At 39.3% G+C, this 18,312-nt stretch overlaps 1 protein-coding gene across 1 annotated transcript in view; it reads left to right on the forward strand.

The window, feature by feature from the left end:
* Window positions 1–208: 208 nt before the first annotated feature.
* Window positions 209–18,312, forward strand: part of RLF (RLF zinc finger) — an 80,880-nt gene continuing 62,776 nt past the window's right edge. The window contains exon 1 of the mRNA XM_032638539.1: window positions 209–463. Coding sequence (XP_032494430.1) covers window positions 230–463 — 234 coding nt within the window. The 5' untranslated portion in view covers window positions 209–229. The remainder of the gene's footprint in view (window positions 464–18,312) is intronic.

Consider the following 18,312-nt stretch of genomic DNA (forward strand, 5'->3'; position numbering starts at 1 on the left):
GTCTGGAAGGACTGCAGTGGACAGGAGCCACTGCTCATCTGTTGCCAGGCCGTTGCCCGGGCGGCTGTCGGGGAGGCCGCGGAGGGGAGGAACATCCCGAGTTCCAGTGACGGAATCCAGCGGGCGCCGGAGTCGCCCAGGGGTGCGTCACAGAGCGCGGTCGACCGGGGGCGGGGCCAGGTCTGAGTCACGTGGCTTGGTTGCCTACGCGCTGCTGGGCCGTGGGAAGATGGCGGACGGAAAGGGAGACGCCGCAGCCGCCGGGGCTGGGGCTGAGGCTCCGGCGGGAGTCGGAGCCGGAGACGGAACCGAGACAGAGTCCATGGCTCGGGGTCATAGCCCTGCATCTCCGGTGCCGGGAGCCTCAGGGCTGCGACCTTGTCTGTGGCAGCTGGAGACAGAGCTGAGGGAGCAGGAGGTGTCGGAGGTCTCATCTTTGAACTACTGCCGGAGCTTCTGCCAGGTGAGGGGCGGACTGGCTGGCTGAGGGTGGCAGGGCGGGGAGGCCAGGGGAAGAGGCCCCGGACCCGTTGCTGCAGCCGGGGCTGGACTGAAAGGCGCCACCTCCATGTCTTGCCGCGCCCCCGGGCCGGGAAGGCCCAGTTCGGAAGCCCGACCGCTGGCCCCCCTCAGCCACTGCCCGACTTCGGCCACCGCCAGGGCAGGTTGCGCTGGGTTAGACTGAGAGCCCGAAGGGCGCCGGCAGCTCCCTGGAAGGGCCGTGCCCTGTCGTCGTTGCCTGTCCCCCCGGCTGGTGGTTGGAGCGCCATTGCCTCTTGAGGGATTGATTGCTCGCTCGTTCCTTCCCGGAGATGCTTTTTTTGAGTAGAGTGCAGATCTCCAAATTGGAAAACCTGGGTTTTCCTAAATAATCCGGAGATATATGTTGGGGCCAGAGACTTATGTTTGGAGTCAACGTCTTCTGGGCCCCTAAAAGGTATGACAGTTGGCTTTGAAAGACGTCTAGGGCTTTCTGCTTAAGGATTGTGGAGCTGGTTGGCTGTTTGGTTTTTGCTGCCTTTTTTGGGGGGGGCATCAGAGCTGTTCTTTAGCCTCTTCTATATTCCTTTGAGAATTCTGCTGCCAGAAATGAAGCTCGTGATCCTTGTAGTGGTTATTAGGCTCTTTGAGTAGAAGAGGATTGGGAAAGATGAGAAGTGTGGTCTCTTTTGGCAGTTCTGTGACCATTTCTGTGCCGTAGTAGGTCCTAAACCTATGATTACATATTTCTTGGTATGCTTAGTTTCGTTTCCAGGATCACGCCGAGATTTTTCTTTATAAATTTAAAGGTGTGCCATTATTATTTCTACGTCTGCTTGTTTGTTCTAATCAGGTTTTGGAGCCGCCCCTCTGCTTCTCACCTGGTGCACCTTAGAAAATGCAAAATAATCGTTGGCACTTGGGCTCTTAATGAGTAGTTGAGTGTGCTGAATAAATTGTGGTGTTCCACAGTTATAATTTTGAGGGACAGTTTGCTCTGTTGGTCCGGAGAAGAATCAAAAATTGACTTGATTGAATGTCTTTCTCCCTTCTCTCTGCTGAGCCAGAAGCACTTCATCTCTAAATGGGTTTTGTCCTTGCTAATCTTTTCCATACGTTGTATCACTCCAGTTTTTATGTCTACAACCGTCAGCCTTTCCCTGAACTCTGAAGTACTAAGGTGTTCTTTGCTTCTTCACTAGCAGTGAACATTCTTAGTACACATATTTACTTTACAAACTTTTACTGACTCCATAGGATGGTGCCAAACACTTTACCAAGTGCTGAGGAAACGTAAATAAGACTGCACTTACCCTTGATGAGCTTACGGTTGGGAGGCGGTAGTAGAAATACCAGTATTGTCAATGCAGTTTTGGTAATGATGGAAGAGGAGGCGTTGTAGAAATACTGGGAGAGGCCAGTTTAGATGTGGTGGCCTGGGAAGGCCCTGTGGCTGAAGGGATGAAAATGAGTCTTGAATATCGGGGAAGGGGGTGGTATTCCAGTGTCAAAGGTAGAGATGAGAAGGAAAACAGTGCTTTGGGAGAAGAGGGAGCTAATTGGACCCGGATTAGTGAGGAGGAGAGCAGAAAAACTGTTGGTTTTGGGTAAGCCTCCTAAGCTTGCGTTGTCTTCCTAGAAGAATAGCAAGAATGGATATAACCCATCAAATTGAAGCTTGTCAGAGGATAACATATATATTCTGCTTTATGCCTACTGCTGGCAGCTCTGATTTTATTTTAACTGAATTTTAATGTATTGAGTCTTAGTGATACTTAGATATGTGAGGGCACAGAAGAATTTTAAAAAGGAAGTACTTTTGTAATTTGTCTTTTTTATGAAGTTCTTTTTTTTGGCCTGAAGTTTTCCCAAAACAATGTTTTGCACTAACAAAATAAAAGGAGTATCTGTGACGGTATGTTGTAATAGAAAGCACATTGGATTGCGGGTTAGTTGGGTCCTAATTATGACTTTACCACTTACTAGCTAATAACCTGGGGCAAACTATGACTGTGAGATTGTTTTGTTTTCTGACCTTTATCTTGTAGTGCTTTATACGAACAGCAGACAGAAAGTTTATATTCAACCCTTCACAGTATTTATCACAATATTTTTGTTACATTTTCCCCATAGCCCAGATAAAATCAGTAGGGTATCCTTTCTTACCAGATACAGAAAAGTTTTTTAAAATTTTATGATGAAGTAGGAATAATTTCACTATCCAAATTTGGTTGAATAGCTTTTGGTTTCACATTTGAAAGGCAGAATAAAATTTATTCATCTACTGATTGTGTGTGTGTGCCTGACATTGCATTAAGTGCTGGAGATAGAGCCTGCTCTGCAGGAGCACCTAATGAATGTGTAGAGAGATGTAGTTGTATTACATTATCATAAAGGCCTGACCTGTGCTCTCTGGGATGCTTAACTGCCACAAAATTATTTCCATCATGTGTTTACCTTAGAGATATTGTCTTAAGGACTTATACTGTGCCAAGTAGATCCCTCCTGCAACAGGCTGGGACCGTATTCTCTCTAGCTCTTGTAGCACTTAAAAGAAATGGCTCTGTCTTTGGAATTGCACCAAATCAAGAAATAAACTAACATATGAAAGGATAGAGAAGCTTGTTTCATTCTGGGCATGTTTTCAATTTTCAGAAGTTTGTGAAGATGATCAAAATGAAACTTCAGAAGTAATAGTTACTAAGAAAATGATATTTAGATGAAGTTGTAGTCCATGAAAATTTGTATTCAGTGATTATGGGGTGGTGTGTGTGTGTGTGTGTGTGTGTGTGTGTGGTTTTCCCCTTCCCTCAGTTCCTTTTCTGAAAACATTGTCTGCCAGACAGTCAGTGTGGATAGATTAACTCCAGAAAACAGTCCTTTCTTTGTTTTGCTGAAAAATTGATGATATCCTCTCAAATTCTTGCTATATTTTGGGAACCCAGAGTCCTGAAGTTTTCCAACTGGCTGTTGTATTTGTAACACAAATTTTGAACATTTTTTTAAAGTAGACTTCATTAATAACTTGAAATTATAGTTTGAGACTATCAAGCAGAGTAGTTTTATGAGTAAACCTTGTTTATGAGACACTTTGAGTTCTGGAACTAACAGTGACTATGTAGACTTTTAAATGTTAAATTAGGTAAGTACTGAATATTTCATTTTCCCCTAGATTAGTGATTGAGTTCAAAGGGCCTAAATCAGATGGCATACTGGCTTTACCATTTAAACTAGCTGTGTAACCTTGGCGCATGTTATTTTCTTTAAACCTTAGTTTTCTCATTTGCAAATGGAATGATAACAGTACTTACTGTTCTCTATGTAAGTACACTGTTGTATGGACTAAATAAAACAATCTCTGTAAAAAACAATGGCCCCAGAATTATCTGAGTTATCCAGATTTTTTGGAATAAAAAGTCTTAACAGTCTTGCCCCCAGCTTACTTTTCAACTCTTACCTAGCCTTTCCCATCACCCCAGTTCTACTGTTACTTATTCAGGAGTACTTGGAGTTCATGGATCAAACTGGGATCTCAGTTACTCCTATGATTAAAATTTTGCCTGTGAATTTCCAGGTGCATTATTTTGAAAAGATGACCTTAATTTTCATTGGATTCTTCAAGATCCAAGACACATGTTAGGTTTTCAGTAAATATTTCCCAAGTGACTGATCTACAAAAGGATGGAATTACTCCTTTAACAAAAACTCAGCTCATTAAGCATTTTTATGTCTTTCCCTTTCATTGTGCTGTTCTATCCTTTTCTCTCATTTTCTGCATGACAAGTTTTCCTTCTCTAGGGCCCAGTGCAAATGTTACCTTGTCTGTGAAGCTTTCTTTGATTTTACTAGATAGATTTCCTCTTAGTTGTTTGTGTTCTTTTGACACTTTGCACATACCTGTGGTTTTAACTCCTTTCCTTGCTGTCACCGTCTTAGTTCAGGCTTCATAATGTCCTTTTGCAGCAACTCTTCGCTAATCTTTCTTGCCTTCTTACTGGCCTTATCAGCAATGCATTTTGATGTTCCTTTTAAATTATAAACATAATCTTGTTAGTCATTTTATTCCCTAAAATTCTTCAATGGTTTTTTCCCCAAAGGCAAGATAAAATTCACACTTATCAGCCTGGCATGCAAAGTCTTTTAGGATCTGGACTTGCTCCACCCCTTACACCCAACTTTTTTTTTTTTTGTCTACCTTCATCCCAGTGTTCATCTCTCAGTCCACTTGATTAACCCCAGGGTCACCCCTTCCTCATCTGCTTATTTATCCTTTAAGACCTAACTCAAATAATAAGTTTTTTAGAGAATTTTCTGATTTCAGCAGACAGAATGAGGTGATTCTTTCACTTAGAATATGTACTCCAGTAGCATCTTGTACATCGGCATGGTACCTCAATGTTTTTGTCCATGTTCATCTCTTCTGTTGACTAGTAAGCCAACAAGTCTTTGTTGTATACCTGGTACCTAGCAATTAATACAATGCCTGGCCCACAAAACTAATCTGTTGAATGAATTATATTGTAGGAACTTCCTAATATACTCAAGAGATGAGTACTTCAAAAAAAACACCTAATGTAAAATCTAGTATGTTAAAAGGCAGTTTTACCATAAGAAATTCCTGTAAAGGAACAGGATAGGAGATTTTGGTCCTTTCTTAGAGACAATACTTGTCAACTTAGCTTACATTAATATAATAAATATAATAAAATACACATTTACATGTGTGGGTTGAGGACTAGTGTTGATGAAGGGAGAAAATAGGAGGCATTATATAGTATTGAGGAAGAGTTACCAGTCTAATAGGACAACAGTTTGGAGTTGTTGAGATAGGGAGGATCAGTCTTCCTAACTCTTTGAGGTTGGTGGCCGTGAAGACTCTTGAGCATTACCTCTTTCATTTATTTTTACCTTTTTCAATTATTTATTTTAAAGGGCTTTTATTTAATGCATTAGCTTTTCTTCTTGTGCTGCCTTCTCCTGGGAGATGTCTAAATAGGAACTAAATGACAGTTATAACAGCAAAAGCTAGCTTTTCAGTGTGTGTAACCAAAACATATTATTATAAATGTGACCTGTGAAGCAGTGAGAACTTTGGATGCTGTTATTTACTGTGGTACCACCCAGTCTCTTGTACTGTGGTCCCTAGTGACTTCTGTGTCTACCTGTGGATCATGCTCTTCTGAACAATGTTAGTTAAAAAGTCTAGATAGAACACACCGCTTATTTCAAGACTGCAAAGGCATTGGCAAACTAAAATGTGCTTTGTTTTCATTCAGTTGTAGACATCTGTCATCTCTCCCAGAGGTCTTCTTTGACTATCTTATCTAAAACAGCACTTCCCCATCTTCTTTACACTGCTTTATATTTCTTTTAATCACTGACTCTGTCTGATATGTGTATTTGTCTGTATCCCCACCTGGAATGTAAGCATCATGAGGGTGTTTGTTTTGTTTACCCAGTGCCTAGATAGTCCCTGGCACTTAATGGCTATTCAGTCAGTATTTATTGATCTTTTATCTCCTTCCTTCCATAAATCCCTGACTAGACTTCTTAAGAGTAACAAGCAAGACTTAGCTTATCTTTATCAAGAAATAGGAACTTTTCTTGTCAGCAGGTTTATGCTGCTTCCTAGTAGGGATCAGGTTTTATTGTTCTTTGTATCTTAATTAACTAAGAGTAGAACCTCATTTTAATTTTATTTATATTTTCTAAGAACTTCCCCTGGTTGCTTATATTCCACAAATATTTAAAGTAATGAATTTTTCAGCAAGCTTTCTTAGCCAGATTGAAGCATTTATTTTGGATATGATTGACACCATACTTTACAACCCAAACATAGATTGCAAGATGGTATAAAAAATAGATTCCTAAAACTTTCATTGCTGACATAAGCCAACATAGAAACCATATGAAAAAATAGAGGGATATTTAATTTATTGAGCATCTTTTGTGTGCCAGGCACTTGGGTAGGTGGTGGTATTTTCCTTTTACGGTAGAAAACAGACCGAGGGAAATTACGAAACTTTCCCAGGATCACACAGCTGTGGCGAAGTCTTTGACTCCAGAGCCCATGCTGTTTTTCTTATATCAGCATTTCCTAAATTATGTTTTGTTCCATGAAATATATGTATGCATAAGCACTTCTTGAAATAAGGATTATTTGTTCATATAAGTTGGGAAAATGTTGGGATAAACGTTTTTTGTTGTTGTTGTGTTTTGTTTTGTTTTTGCGGTACGTGGGCCTCTCACTGTTGTGGCCTCTCCCGTTGTGGAGCACAGGCTCCGGACGCGCAGGCCCAGCGGCCATGGCTCACGGGCCCAGCCGCTCCGCGGCATGTGGGATCTTCCCGGACCAGGACACGAGCCCGTGTCCCGTGCGTCGGCAGGCGGACTCTCAACCATTGCGCCACCAGGGAAGCCCAATGTTGTTGTTTTTTAATTAATTAATTTATTTTTGGCTGCTTTGGATCCTTGTTGCTGCACACGGTCCCCCTCTAGCTGCGGTGTCTTTGCCGCAGTGCGTGGGCCTCTCAGTGCGGTGGCTTCTCCCGTTACGGAGCACGGGCTCCAGGCAAGTGGGCTCATAGTCGTGGCTCGCGGGCTCTAGAGCGCAGGCTCAGTCAGTAGTTGTGGTGCACGGGCCCAGCTGCTCCGCGGCATGTGGGATCTTCCGGGACCAGGAACCAAACCCGTGTCCCCTGCATTAGCAGGTGGACTCTCAACCACTGCGCCACCAGAACAGTCCCTAAACATTTTTTTAATATGACACATTTTGACTCTTCTAGAGAGACATTTAAATATTGTACAACATTTGCCAAAATTAAGGTGTCTGAAACATTTAACATTTGGGAGATTGGGATTGACACATAGACACTATTTATACTATGTATAAAATAGATAACTAATGAGAACATACTGTATAGCCCAGGGAACTCTACTTAATGTACTGTGGTGATCTAAATGGGAAGGAAATCCAAAAAAGAAGGGATATGTGTATATGTATAGCTGATTCATTTTGCTGTACAGTGGAAACTAACACAACATTGTAAAGCAACTATACTCCAATAAAAATTAATTAAAAAAAATAAATGAAACATTTTGCCATGTTCTAAACCTATGTCAGCCCCCAAATCACATGCTTTACTTTCATTATAGTAAAGCAAATTAGTGTGGTGAAGAGTTGATTGCTTTATGTTTCTGCACACCACCAAGTTTTGATTTCCTGTTGTTAGCCTAAACATGACTGTGAGCTTTTTTTTTTTCCTTTTTGACTGCATTGGGTCTTTGTTGCTGCGCTTGGACTTTCTCTAGTTGCGGCGACAAGAGGCTACTCTTTGTTGCAGTGTGCGAGCTTCTCATTGCGGTGGCTTCTCTTGTTGTGGAGCACAGGCTCTAGGCGCGTGGGCTTCAGTAGTTGTGGTGTGTGGGCTCAGTAGTTGTGGCACGCGGGCTCAGTAGTTGCAGCTCATGGGCTCTAGAGTGCAGGCTCAGTAGTTGTGGCGCACGGGCTTAGTTGCCCTGTGGCATGTGGGATCTTCCTTGACCAGGGATCGAACCCGTGTCTCCTGCATTGGCAAGTGGATTCTTAACCACTCTGCCACCAGGGAAGTCCTGACTGTGAGCTTTTTATAAAAACAATTTCCCTCCAAAGTTTTCGCAGGTGTTAGATTATACTTATTGTCCCAAATGAAAAATATTTTAATGTATTATAATTTTTTGGAAGTTGAGAATGAATTACATTTCAGACATATTTTGAGTTCAAGTTTATTTATTCATCTAGGTTTACCTATATTTCTGAACATAGCAAGCTTGGGAACTACTGATGTATTTGTCTTTTCTCCTCACTTTTGTGCTGCGCCTGATTTCGCTAATGTGTTTTTTAGAGGACTTTTCTTATTCTTTTTGGGGGGATCTAGTAGCTTATTGTGCTGACATTTGATCTCATTGTATTTTTACTCCCAAAGAAATAATCTGAGTGTGTCACATTAGCCAGCACAGTAATGCCTTCTAATATGGACACTTATAAGAATTATTACCAGATAGGATAGAATGAATGACTTAGCTTGGGAATTGTATTTTTATGATATATGGTTGTGTAAAACAGGCATATTTTAATTTGGGATTTCATTTTCTTTTTTCCATATGTATGTTTAAAATATATAAGGTATCCTGGGCTTCCCTGGTGGCACAGTGGTTGAGAGTCCGCCTGCCAATGCAGGGGACACGGGTTCGTGCCCTGGTCTGGGAAGATCCCACATACTGTGGAGCGGCTAGGCCCGTGAGCCATGGCCGCTGAGCCTGCGTGTCCAGAGCCTGTGCTCCACAACGGGAGAGGCCACAACAGTGAGTGGCCCACGTACCGCCAAAAAAAAAAAAAATATATATATATATATATATATAAAAGGTATCTTAAAGAAATAAAACTAATTATATATAGTTTTTGTTTTTTGTGACTCCAAACTGATACATGCACATTCTAGAAGCTTAAGACAAGATGTATAAATGCATAAAGTAAAAAGTGAAAGTACCATGTAGCCTCACTGTTAATAACTTGATGTATTATTCTGATTTTTGGAAAAGCACATATAGTATATGTGTCTGTATAAATATTAAAAATTTTAGTTGCCCAAGCAACTCATGAACACATTCTAATTGTAAAAACTTAGAATAACGTAAAAGAAGAGAAAGTTAAGATGAAAACTACCATATACTCCCTATACTTCAGTACTACGTTTTCTTAGGTTAACAGTTTGGGAATGTATACTTACAGAATTTTTCCATATGATATGTATTATTTTTAGAAAAATAGTGTCAAGTTTATATACTAAAACTTGCTTATTTCATTTAATATATTGTAGATACCTTTTCATATGGAACACACATATTAACTACATTAAAAAAACTGCATAGTATTCCATTGAAAACTGCATTGATTTTATTTTTATTTTTTAATTAGTTAATTTATTTTTGGCTGCGTTGGGTCTTTATTGCTGTGCATGGGTCTTTCTCTAGTTGCGGTGAGCGGGGGCTACTCTTCATCGCTGTGCGTGGGCTTCTCATTGCGGTGGCTTCTCTTGTTGTGGAGCGTGGGCTCTAGGTTCATGGGCTTCAGTAGTTGTGGCTCACGGGCTCTAGAGCTCAGGCTCAGTAGTTGTGGCTCACGGGCTTAGTTTCTCTACGGCATGTGGGATCTTCCTGGATCAGGGCTTGAACCCATGTCCCCTGCATTGGCAGGCGGATTCTTAACCACTGTGCCACCAGGGAAGTCCAAAACTGCATTGATTTTAAATTATGCAAGTAGCAAAACCTTCAACACTCTTTTTTTTTTTTTCTAATTTATATTTATTTATTTATTTGGCTGCGTTGGGTCTTCGCTGCTGCGTGCAGGCTTTCTCTAGTTGCAGTGAGCAGGGCCTGCTCTTCATTGCAGTGCGCAGGCTTCTCATTGTTGTGGCTTCTCTTGCTGTGGAGCATGGGCTCTAGGTGTGCAGGCTTCAGTAGTTGTGGCTCATGGGCTGTAGAGCGCAGGCTCAGTAGTTGTGGCACATGTGCTTAGTTGTTCTGCGGCATGTGGGATCTTCCCGGACCAGGGCTCGAACCTATGTCCTGTGTACTGGCAGGCGGACTCTTAACCACTGTGCCATCAGGGAAGTCCCAAAACCTTCAACACTCTTAATTTAAAAATTTTTTAAACTGTAAAAGCTATGCTCAAGGCAGAATATATGAAGCTACAGAAAGGTTTTAGGAAAAAGTAGAAGCCCTTTCTTGCCTTCAGTTCCTCCAGTCACTCCCCACAGCAGTTAACGGTGTCTTATGTGTTCTTAAAAATTAAAATGCACACTCTTCTGCAATTTACATTTTAATTAATTAATTTTTGAAAAGAGTTATTTTTTTAATTTATTTTTGGCTGCATCGAGTCATAGTTGTAGCACTTGGGATCTTCCTTGAGGCATGCGGGATCTTTTGTTGCGGCGCATGGGCTCTTCGTTGTAGTGCACAAGCTTCTCTCTAGTTGTGGTGTGCGGGTTTTCTTTTCTCTGGTTGTGGCGCACAGTCTCCAGGGCGCATGGGCTCTGTAGTTTGCAGCACACAGGCTCTAGTTGAGGCACACGAGCTCGGTAGTTGTGGCGCACGGGCTTAGTTGCCCCGCGGCATGTGGGATCTTAGCTCCCTGACTAGGGATAGAACTCGCATCCCCTGCATTGATTGTAAGGCGGATTCTTTATCACTGGACCATTAGGGAAGTCCCTACATTTTGATTTAATATACTGAGGACAACTTTCTGTATCAGTACATGTTGAACATTACCATAATTAAATAATTTGTATTCTTTTTTGTTGTTACCGCAAATAATGTTGACCTGAACAACCTTAAACATTAAGCATTAGTTATTTATATCCATAGCATAAATTCCTGGCATTGACATTACAGTACTGGACTAAAGAGAATGTTTTTTTAAAATTTTGATACATACTGGCCTACGAGAAGTTGAGTATGTACTTCCACCAATAGTGTTATGGAGTCCCTGTTTCACTATATCCTTGCCAACCCTGGTATTACTAAACTTTTTAATATTTGCCCATCTGATAGTGGCAGATAATTGCTATCACACTATTAATTTGTATTTTAACAGCATTAAAAAATTTATATATTCATTTATTTTGGCTGCGCCGGGTCTTAGTTGTGGCACACGGGATCTTCGTTGTGGCATGCAGGATCTTTAGTTGTGGCATGTTGGCTTCGTAGTTGCGGCATGCATGCGGGATCTAGTTCCCCAACCAGGAATTGAACCTGGACCCCTGCATTGGGAGCACGGAGTCTTACCCATTGGACCACCAGGGAAGTCCTTGTTATTTTTTCATGTGTATTAGATATTTACTTTTTTTTTCCTGTGAGGTTTGTCTTTACCTTTTTTTAAAAAACATACTTCTGTTTTAAAATGTTATTATTTAAAAGTCATTAAAATTTGGTTGTGTCTAATCATCGAGTGTGACCTTGTAATCTTAAGATTCCATGCTGCTTTGAGGTTCTCAAGAAGCAGAACATACTACAGAGAGTTAGTTGCAGCCTAACCTGAGGCCATCAGAATGTATCATACAATTTAGTGATTGTTGTTGTGAGAGATTTGTCAGTGTACTTATTTCCAACAAACATTTATCGATCATTACTACTTTGGGGAGATTTGGGAATCTTTGGGAAGACTGAGTCATAGCTGAATAAATGGAAAGACCCTAGTGCATTACATTAGCTAACTTTTTCTTATGTTGTTATCTTTATATGTTTTCAGATAAAGTGTCACTGAATGGCTGTATTACCTTGCACCAAATCAGTTTGTTATGGGGCCTCAAATTGCTGCTTAAATAAGATGACCTTTTAGGTGTGATTCTCCTCTAAAACTACATAAGTCTATTGGGAAACATTTGCTAAGGATTATTTTCTAAGTCATCTCCAAACATTTGCCTTGTGTATCCTTATTGAAATAAATAAATTTTAAATGTTCTATTTATGCAGTACCAATATATAAATTACAAGCAAACACAGAAGTATAAAAGGGATGAGACTTTTAAAACTAATTTAAATAAAAGTTTCAATATTATATTTCTGCCCCTTGATGGGTTATCATTTACACCTTTAGGGTACATGCCCATCCCAGTGGAAACGACTCTACTAATTGGAGCTGAAATTATTTGTTTACATTAGTTGTTATGCTCACTATCCTTATTTGACTCTTTCCTTCATAATGAAAGCTTGATTTTGGTAAATGAAAATGTTAAACCTAGAGCAAATTATCCAATGAAGTTCTAACAGTAAATGTGGGTAAAACATCATGTTTCGTCAATATTATGTTTTATTGTCTTATGAAATGGAGAACATATACAATAGAAAGTACATTTTAAGTTTGAAGTTAAGAGGTTTTGGTTTAAATCCTCATTCCAACACTTTTGTGATCTTACACCTTGCCGTGAGTCTATATTCTTGTCTATAAAATTGGGGGTTAATAGACAGCCACCCCGTAGGTGGTTGTGAGGATCAAATGGGACAATATTACAGTACCCTTAGCATAGTTTTTGGTAGTAGCAGATAGGTACCCAGCGTGTCTGTTTCTTTATTTCGTTTCTATACTGAATGTTGTTTTTGGTTTTTTTTGGTTTTTTTTTTTCCGGTACACAGGCCTCTCACTGCTGTGGCCTCTCCCTCTGCGGACGCACAGGCCCAGCGGCCATGGCTCACCGGCCCAGCCGCTCCACGGCATGTGGGATCTTCCCGGACCGGGGCACGAACCTGTGTCCCCTGCATCGGCAGGCAGACTCTCAAAGAAGTATTTCATGTAGCGTGGTTTTTCTCCATTTTCCTGTCAATGTAGAGCTCACTGAAAGAAAAAGTTACCTAAATGCTTTCAGAGCATTTGCTAACATAGTTTTAGATTCAGAGAGCCTATGATGAGTTTTGTAGACTGGAAGTGTAATTTACAGTAACTTTCTATTACATTGAAGCAATATGGATGCCTTTTGGGGTTTATAGTAGGTATAATGCGTTTGACGTGTTGCAACTAATAGATCATTCTATATGAAATATTTTTTATTCATTTGGCTGTTGGCTTTAACTTGGTTTATTGTTTGGCATTTAAATTATGTGTTTCATTTTATTGAAACGTGCATATATCAAAAGTGATTTGACTTTGTAACATGGATTTGAGTTCTTGGGAAAAAGTTGGCCATGTTTTCATAAAATTGTAGAATCTTATGTTTGGGGGAAGAACTTTGGAGGTTTTCTGCCCCATTCCCTTTCCAGCTTAAAACTTGTAAGTTAGAAACTCCCTCTCAGTCGAGGATGTTAGCTGAGGATCAGAATAATTATATCAATATTGTGTGATATTATATAACAGCTGTAATATCAATAAAGTTATGAACTTTGACATATCTATTTACTATCAAGCAAAATTGATTATCATTGTAATCTGATGTGAGCACCTTTCTAAAAAATAATGTGATCTTAAGCATTTTCTTTTTAAAATTCCCACAAGTGCAGTTTGGTCAATATTATGCTGCTCTCCTCCTTTACAGGGTTTGAAGGAAGCAGTGAGAATTTGGGAGTTCAATCTACTTAGTTGAATTTGTTTTAGTATACAGGCATATTTCATGCTAATCAAAGATATGTATCAGAAAAATTGTCTTAATCGAACTTCAAAAATAAGTTAGCATATCCTTTAATAATTGGGCAAAGAATCAAAAGCAAATAATTACAAAATACCTGTTATGTGCTACTTGGGGTTCTGGTCTGCAGTGAGCTTATTGTCTAGTGGAGAAGATAAATATTAAGCAGTTTTTCCTGTTACATATGCTTATTGGTACAAAAGTGCAGTAGTCAGTGTTTGACGGTTATATGTATTTATCTACCTTCCAACTAGTTTGTCCTTAGGTAACACGAACATAAGCAAAACAATTCCCTTGCTTAACTATTACATAATAATTTTTAGGTCTAACATAAATGGTTTTGAGTAAGCAACGTTATTGCTCTTTCCAATTGGTATAGATTATAAAGAAATGATTTTCCGTGCCACTTTTCTATAATCGGCTTCATTAGTGTTTGTTGCCAAACTGAAAATTTGAAGCAAGTGTATGGTTAAGAAGGGAAGACCCTACTAGTTTAAGGGAGAGCAGGAATGCCAGGAATCCATCTTGGACTAGATGAGGGCTTTTATAAGATATTTTAGATTTGGAAATGCCAAAAAATAAGTACCCTTTGAACACCCCAGAGCCATAAAACATTTGAGCACAGGAGATTATTACAAAGAATTAGAAAGCTTTTGTTTATGTATATAAGGCATATGTACCAAATTGTATTTATTGGGGTTATTTGGCGATAGAGAGTAGGGGTAGAATTAGATGGCACTGGTGTGATCTTTCACTTCTTTGTTGCATAGAAAATTTTAAAGTGGTGGAATTATGAGTGGATTTTCCCTTTTTGGTGTATTTCAGTATGTTTCAAATAAAATTTAAACAGGCAAAAAGGTAGTACTATATGTCTTGGTATGAAAGGGTATCCAAGATCTGTTGTTTTAGAAACAGAAAACTATATAGTATCCCATTTTATAAAGCAATGATGTATAGAAAAAGTTTTGAAAGACAGTTAAAGTGTTATCATTTGTTGCATTTCAGTGAAGAATAAGTGGGACATTCACTTTATGTTTCTTGTGTTTTTGTACGGTTTATACTTATATATTACCCTTTTAAATTAATTTTCATTTTATCAACTATTGTTTCAGTACTTGTCTTTGCTTCTTTCCTTTGTTAGATACTGTTTCCTAGCCCTCCTGTCTTTGTCTTGTTTTACTCCCCTATTTGGGGTGTGAGGAGTTACCCTCCAGTAGCTTCCTGAGGAGGTTTCCCCTCTCTTTTGTGTTAGTTAGGCTGGGTGTAGGAATCTAGGTTGAAAATCAGTTTTGCTCAGAACTTTGAATGGTATGTTACTTTTCAAAAAATCAAATATTTCCAACATACAGGTAGTAAAGTGCATACTAAAATGAACACAGCCTAAGAAATAAAATAATTGAAGCTACCTATGTACCCTGTTACAGACATCATCTCCCTCCCACCATCATCCTGATTTTGCTATTTAATCTCTCCTCCATCTCTTTACTTTGTATTTGTGTATTTTAATATAATGTGTAATATTATTTCTTATATTTTCCAGCTTTGCTTAAATGATGTACTGTATGTATTCTGAAGCTTTTTGAATTCAACATAATGTTTCTAAGGTGTATCTAGTATGTATGTATACTTTTGGGTATGTATAGTCTTGATACTTTCATTTTTCACTGGTGTGTAGTATTTCATTATGTAAATATATCACAGTTCATTTGTCCATTCTTTTACTGATGGATTTAGAGGCATTTACATTAACTGCTGGGGTAGATATCTTTTCCTTATATGTTTATACATGGGTGCAAGAATTTCTTTTAGGGTATATGCTTACAGTGGAATTGCTAGCTTCATATATAAGCCTATCTTCAACTATAATAAATACTGCCAAGTTACTCTCCAAAGTATTTGTAGCAGTTTATGCAGTTACCAGTGTATGAAAGTTACCATTGCCCTTCATTCTTGCCAATACTTTGTATAGTCAACAGTTTAATTGTAGCCGTTCTGATGGATAGACTGTGGTATCTCATTGTGGTTTTAATTTTTTTTTCTGTTTACTTGTGAGGAGTTGCTTATCTTTTTGGTTATATTTATTGCTATTCAGATTTCCTCTTTTCTGAATTACTTTTTCCTCTTTTTTGCTCATTTTTAATTTGGATTTTCTTAACAGTTTTTATGAAATTATATTCTAGATATGAATTTTTTGTTGGTCATTACTTTGGAATTATCTTTTCTTCTGTTTATCTTTTCACTTTTTATATCATTTTTAAGGTAATTTTTAAACTTTTTTTTAACATTTCATTTATTTATTTTTGGCTGCATTGGTCTTAATTGCTGCACGCGGGCTTTCTCTAGTTTGGCGAGTGGGGGCTATTCATTGCAACGCAGTGACTTCCCTTGTGGAGCACGGGCTCTAGGCATGTGGGCTTCAGTAGTTGTAGCACGCAGGCTCAGGAGTTGTGACTCGTGGGCTTAGTTGCTCCCGGCGTGTGGGATCTTCCCAGACCAGGGCTTGAACCCATGTCCCCTGCATTGGCAGGAGGATTCTTAACCACTGTGCCACCAGGGAAGTCCCTTATATTATTTTTATGCACAGAATTTTTACACTTTATTGCAGTAAAAATAGTAAATCTGACAATTGAAATGTAAAATTTATTTAAATTCCTTTTATGATTTTGTGCATTTTGTGGAGCATTGTGTTTTTTTAAAAAAAGCTTTATTGAGGTATAATTGACATACAGTAGACTGCTCATATTTAAAATGAACAATTTGATAAGCTTTGGCATATCTGTATACCCATGAAACCACAATCAAGATAACAAATATATCCGTCACTCCTAGAACTTTCTTTCTACTCCCATTGTATTTCCTCTTTCTTACTTTCCTCCCATATATAACCATAACATCCTCACTCAGCTATGCTGCTGTCTCTATATATAGATTATATTGCATTTTTAGAATTTTACATAAATAAACCTGTAAGTCTCTTTTTGGTTTCTTGCAGTATAATTATTTTGAAATTCTTTTATGTTGTTGTATATATTAATAATTAATTCCTTTCATTGCTGAGTATTCATTCTATGGCTTTATCATGATTTGTTTATTCACCTGTTGGTATATTTGGCTTGTTTCCAGTTTTTAGCTAATACAGACAAAGCTGCTATGAACATTCATGTGTAAGTCTTTGTGTGAACAAACGCCTTCTCTTTCTCTTGGGTAAATAACTGGAATGGCTGGGTCACATGTCAGGTTTTTGAGAGTAGTTGTATCATTTTACATTCGTACCAACAATGTATGAGAGTTCAAGTTTTCCACCTCCTGATCAGCACTTGGTGTGGCCAGTCTTTTTAGCTTTAGCCATTTTAAAATTAGTGGCAGCTCATTGTGGTTCTCATTTGCCTTTCCCTAATGACTTCTGTTGAGTATCTTTTCATGTGCTTAGTTACCAACCATGTATCTTCTTTGGGAATGTATCTTTTCAACTCTTGCTCATTTGAAAGAATTGGATTGTCTCTTTTCTTACTGTTGAGTTTTGAGGGGTGTATATGTGTGTGTTTCTGGACCCAAGTCCTTTATGCAATATATTTTTCTTTTTTTTCCTTCTTTAAATGTTGTGACTTAGGTGGCAAAAGGTAGACAGATTGGGGATGGTGATTTGTATCACTTTTAAGTTACACACATTCTGCCTCTGGTTCACTTGGGATCTCTGGAGGGAACACTCTTGGCTGTGACACAGATTCCATTGTGTTGATGTGGGCATGGAGAAAGCCTGAGGTGCTCTCTACCAGCTTAGAAGGAGCAGATCATGACAAGGATGAACTGAGGCAGAACAACATGGTGGCAGACACACATTGTGGACAGAACTGTTCTAAACTCATGAGAGACACTATCAAGAACTTCAGGGAAAAACTGGGTGAGACATTAACAGGAACGAAATGTCCCGCATTACTAGATGGGCATAAGAGCAGCCAAGCCATGGCTTGCTTGTTGGCATGTATTCTCCTAGGCTGTGGTTTGTCTTTTTATTCTCTTAACAGTGTCTTTTGAAGGATACAAGTTCTTAATTTTGATAAAGGTCAGTTTATTAACTTGTTCTTTTATTTATTTTTATTAATTTTATTTATTTCTGGCTGTGTTGGGTCTTCGTTGCTGTGCGCGGGCTTTCTCTAGTTGTGGTGAGCAGGGGCTACTCTTTGTTGCGGTGCACAGGCTTCTCATTGAGGTGGCTTCCCTTGTAGCAGAGCACGGGCTCTAGGGCATGCGGGCTTCAGTAGTTGTGGCTCGCGGGCCCTAGAGCACAGGCTCAGTAATTGTGGCGCACGGACTTAGTTGCTCTGCGGCATGTGGGATCTTCCCGTACCAGGGCTCGAACCCGTGTCTCCTGCATTGGCAGGCCTATTCTTAAGCACTGAGCTACCAGGGAAGCCCAACTTGTTCTTTTATTGATTGTATTTTTCATGTTATGTCTGAGAAATCTGCCTAACCCAAGAGCACAAAGGCTTTCTATGTTCTCTTCTATAAATGTTACTGTTTTAGGTTTTACATTTAGATCTATGATCCATTTGGAGTTAATTTTTGTGTATTGTGTGAGTGATGGATGGAAGTCCTTTTTCTAAAAATATGAACATCTCAATGTTCCAGAATCATTTGTTGAAAAGACTGCTTTCCCATTGAATTGAGAAATTGCCTT

This window comes from Phocoena sinus, chromosome 1, assembly GCF_008692025.1.
Source record: "Phocoena sinus isolate mPhoSin1 chromosome 1, mPhoSin1.pri, whole genome shotgun sequence".
In the NCBI taxonomy this organism is placed as follows: Eukaryota; Metazoa; Chordata; class Mammalia; order Artiodactyla; family Phocoenidae; genus Phocoena; species Phocoena sinus.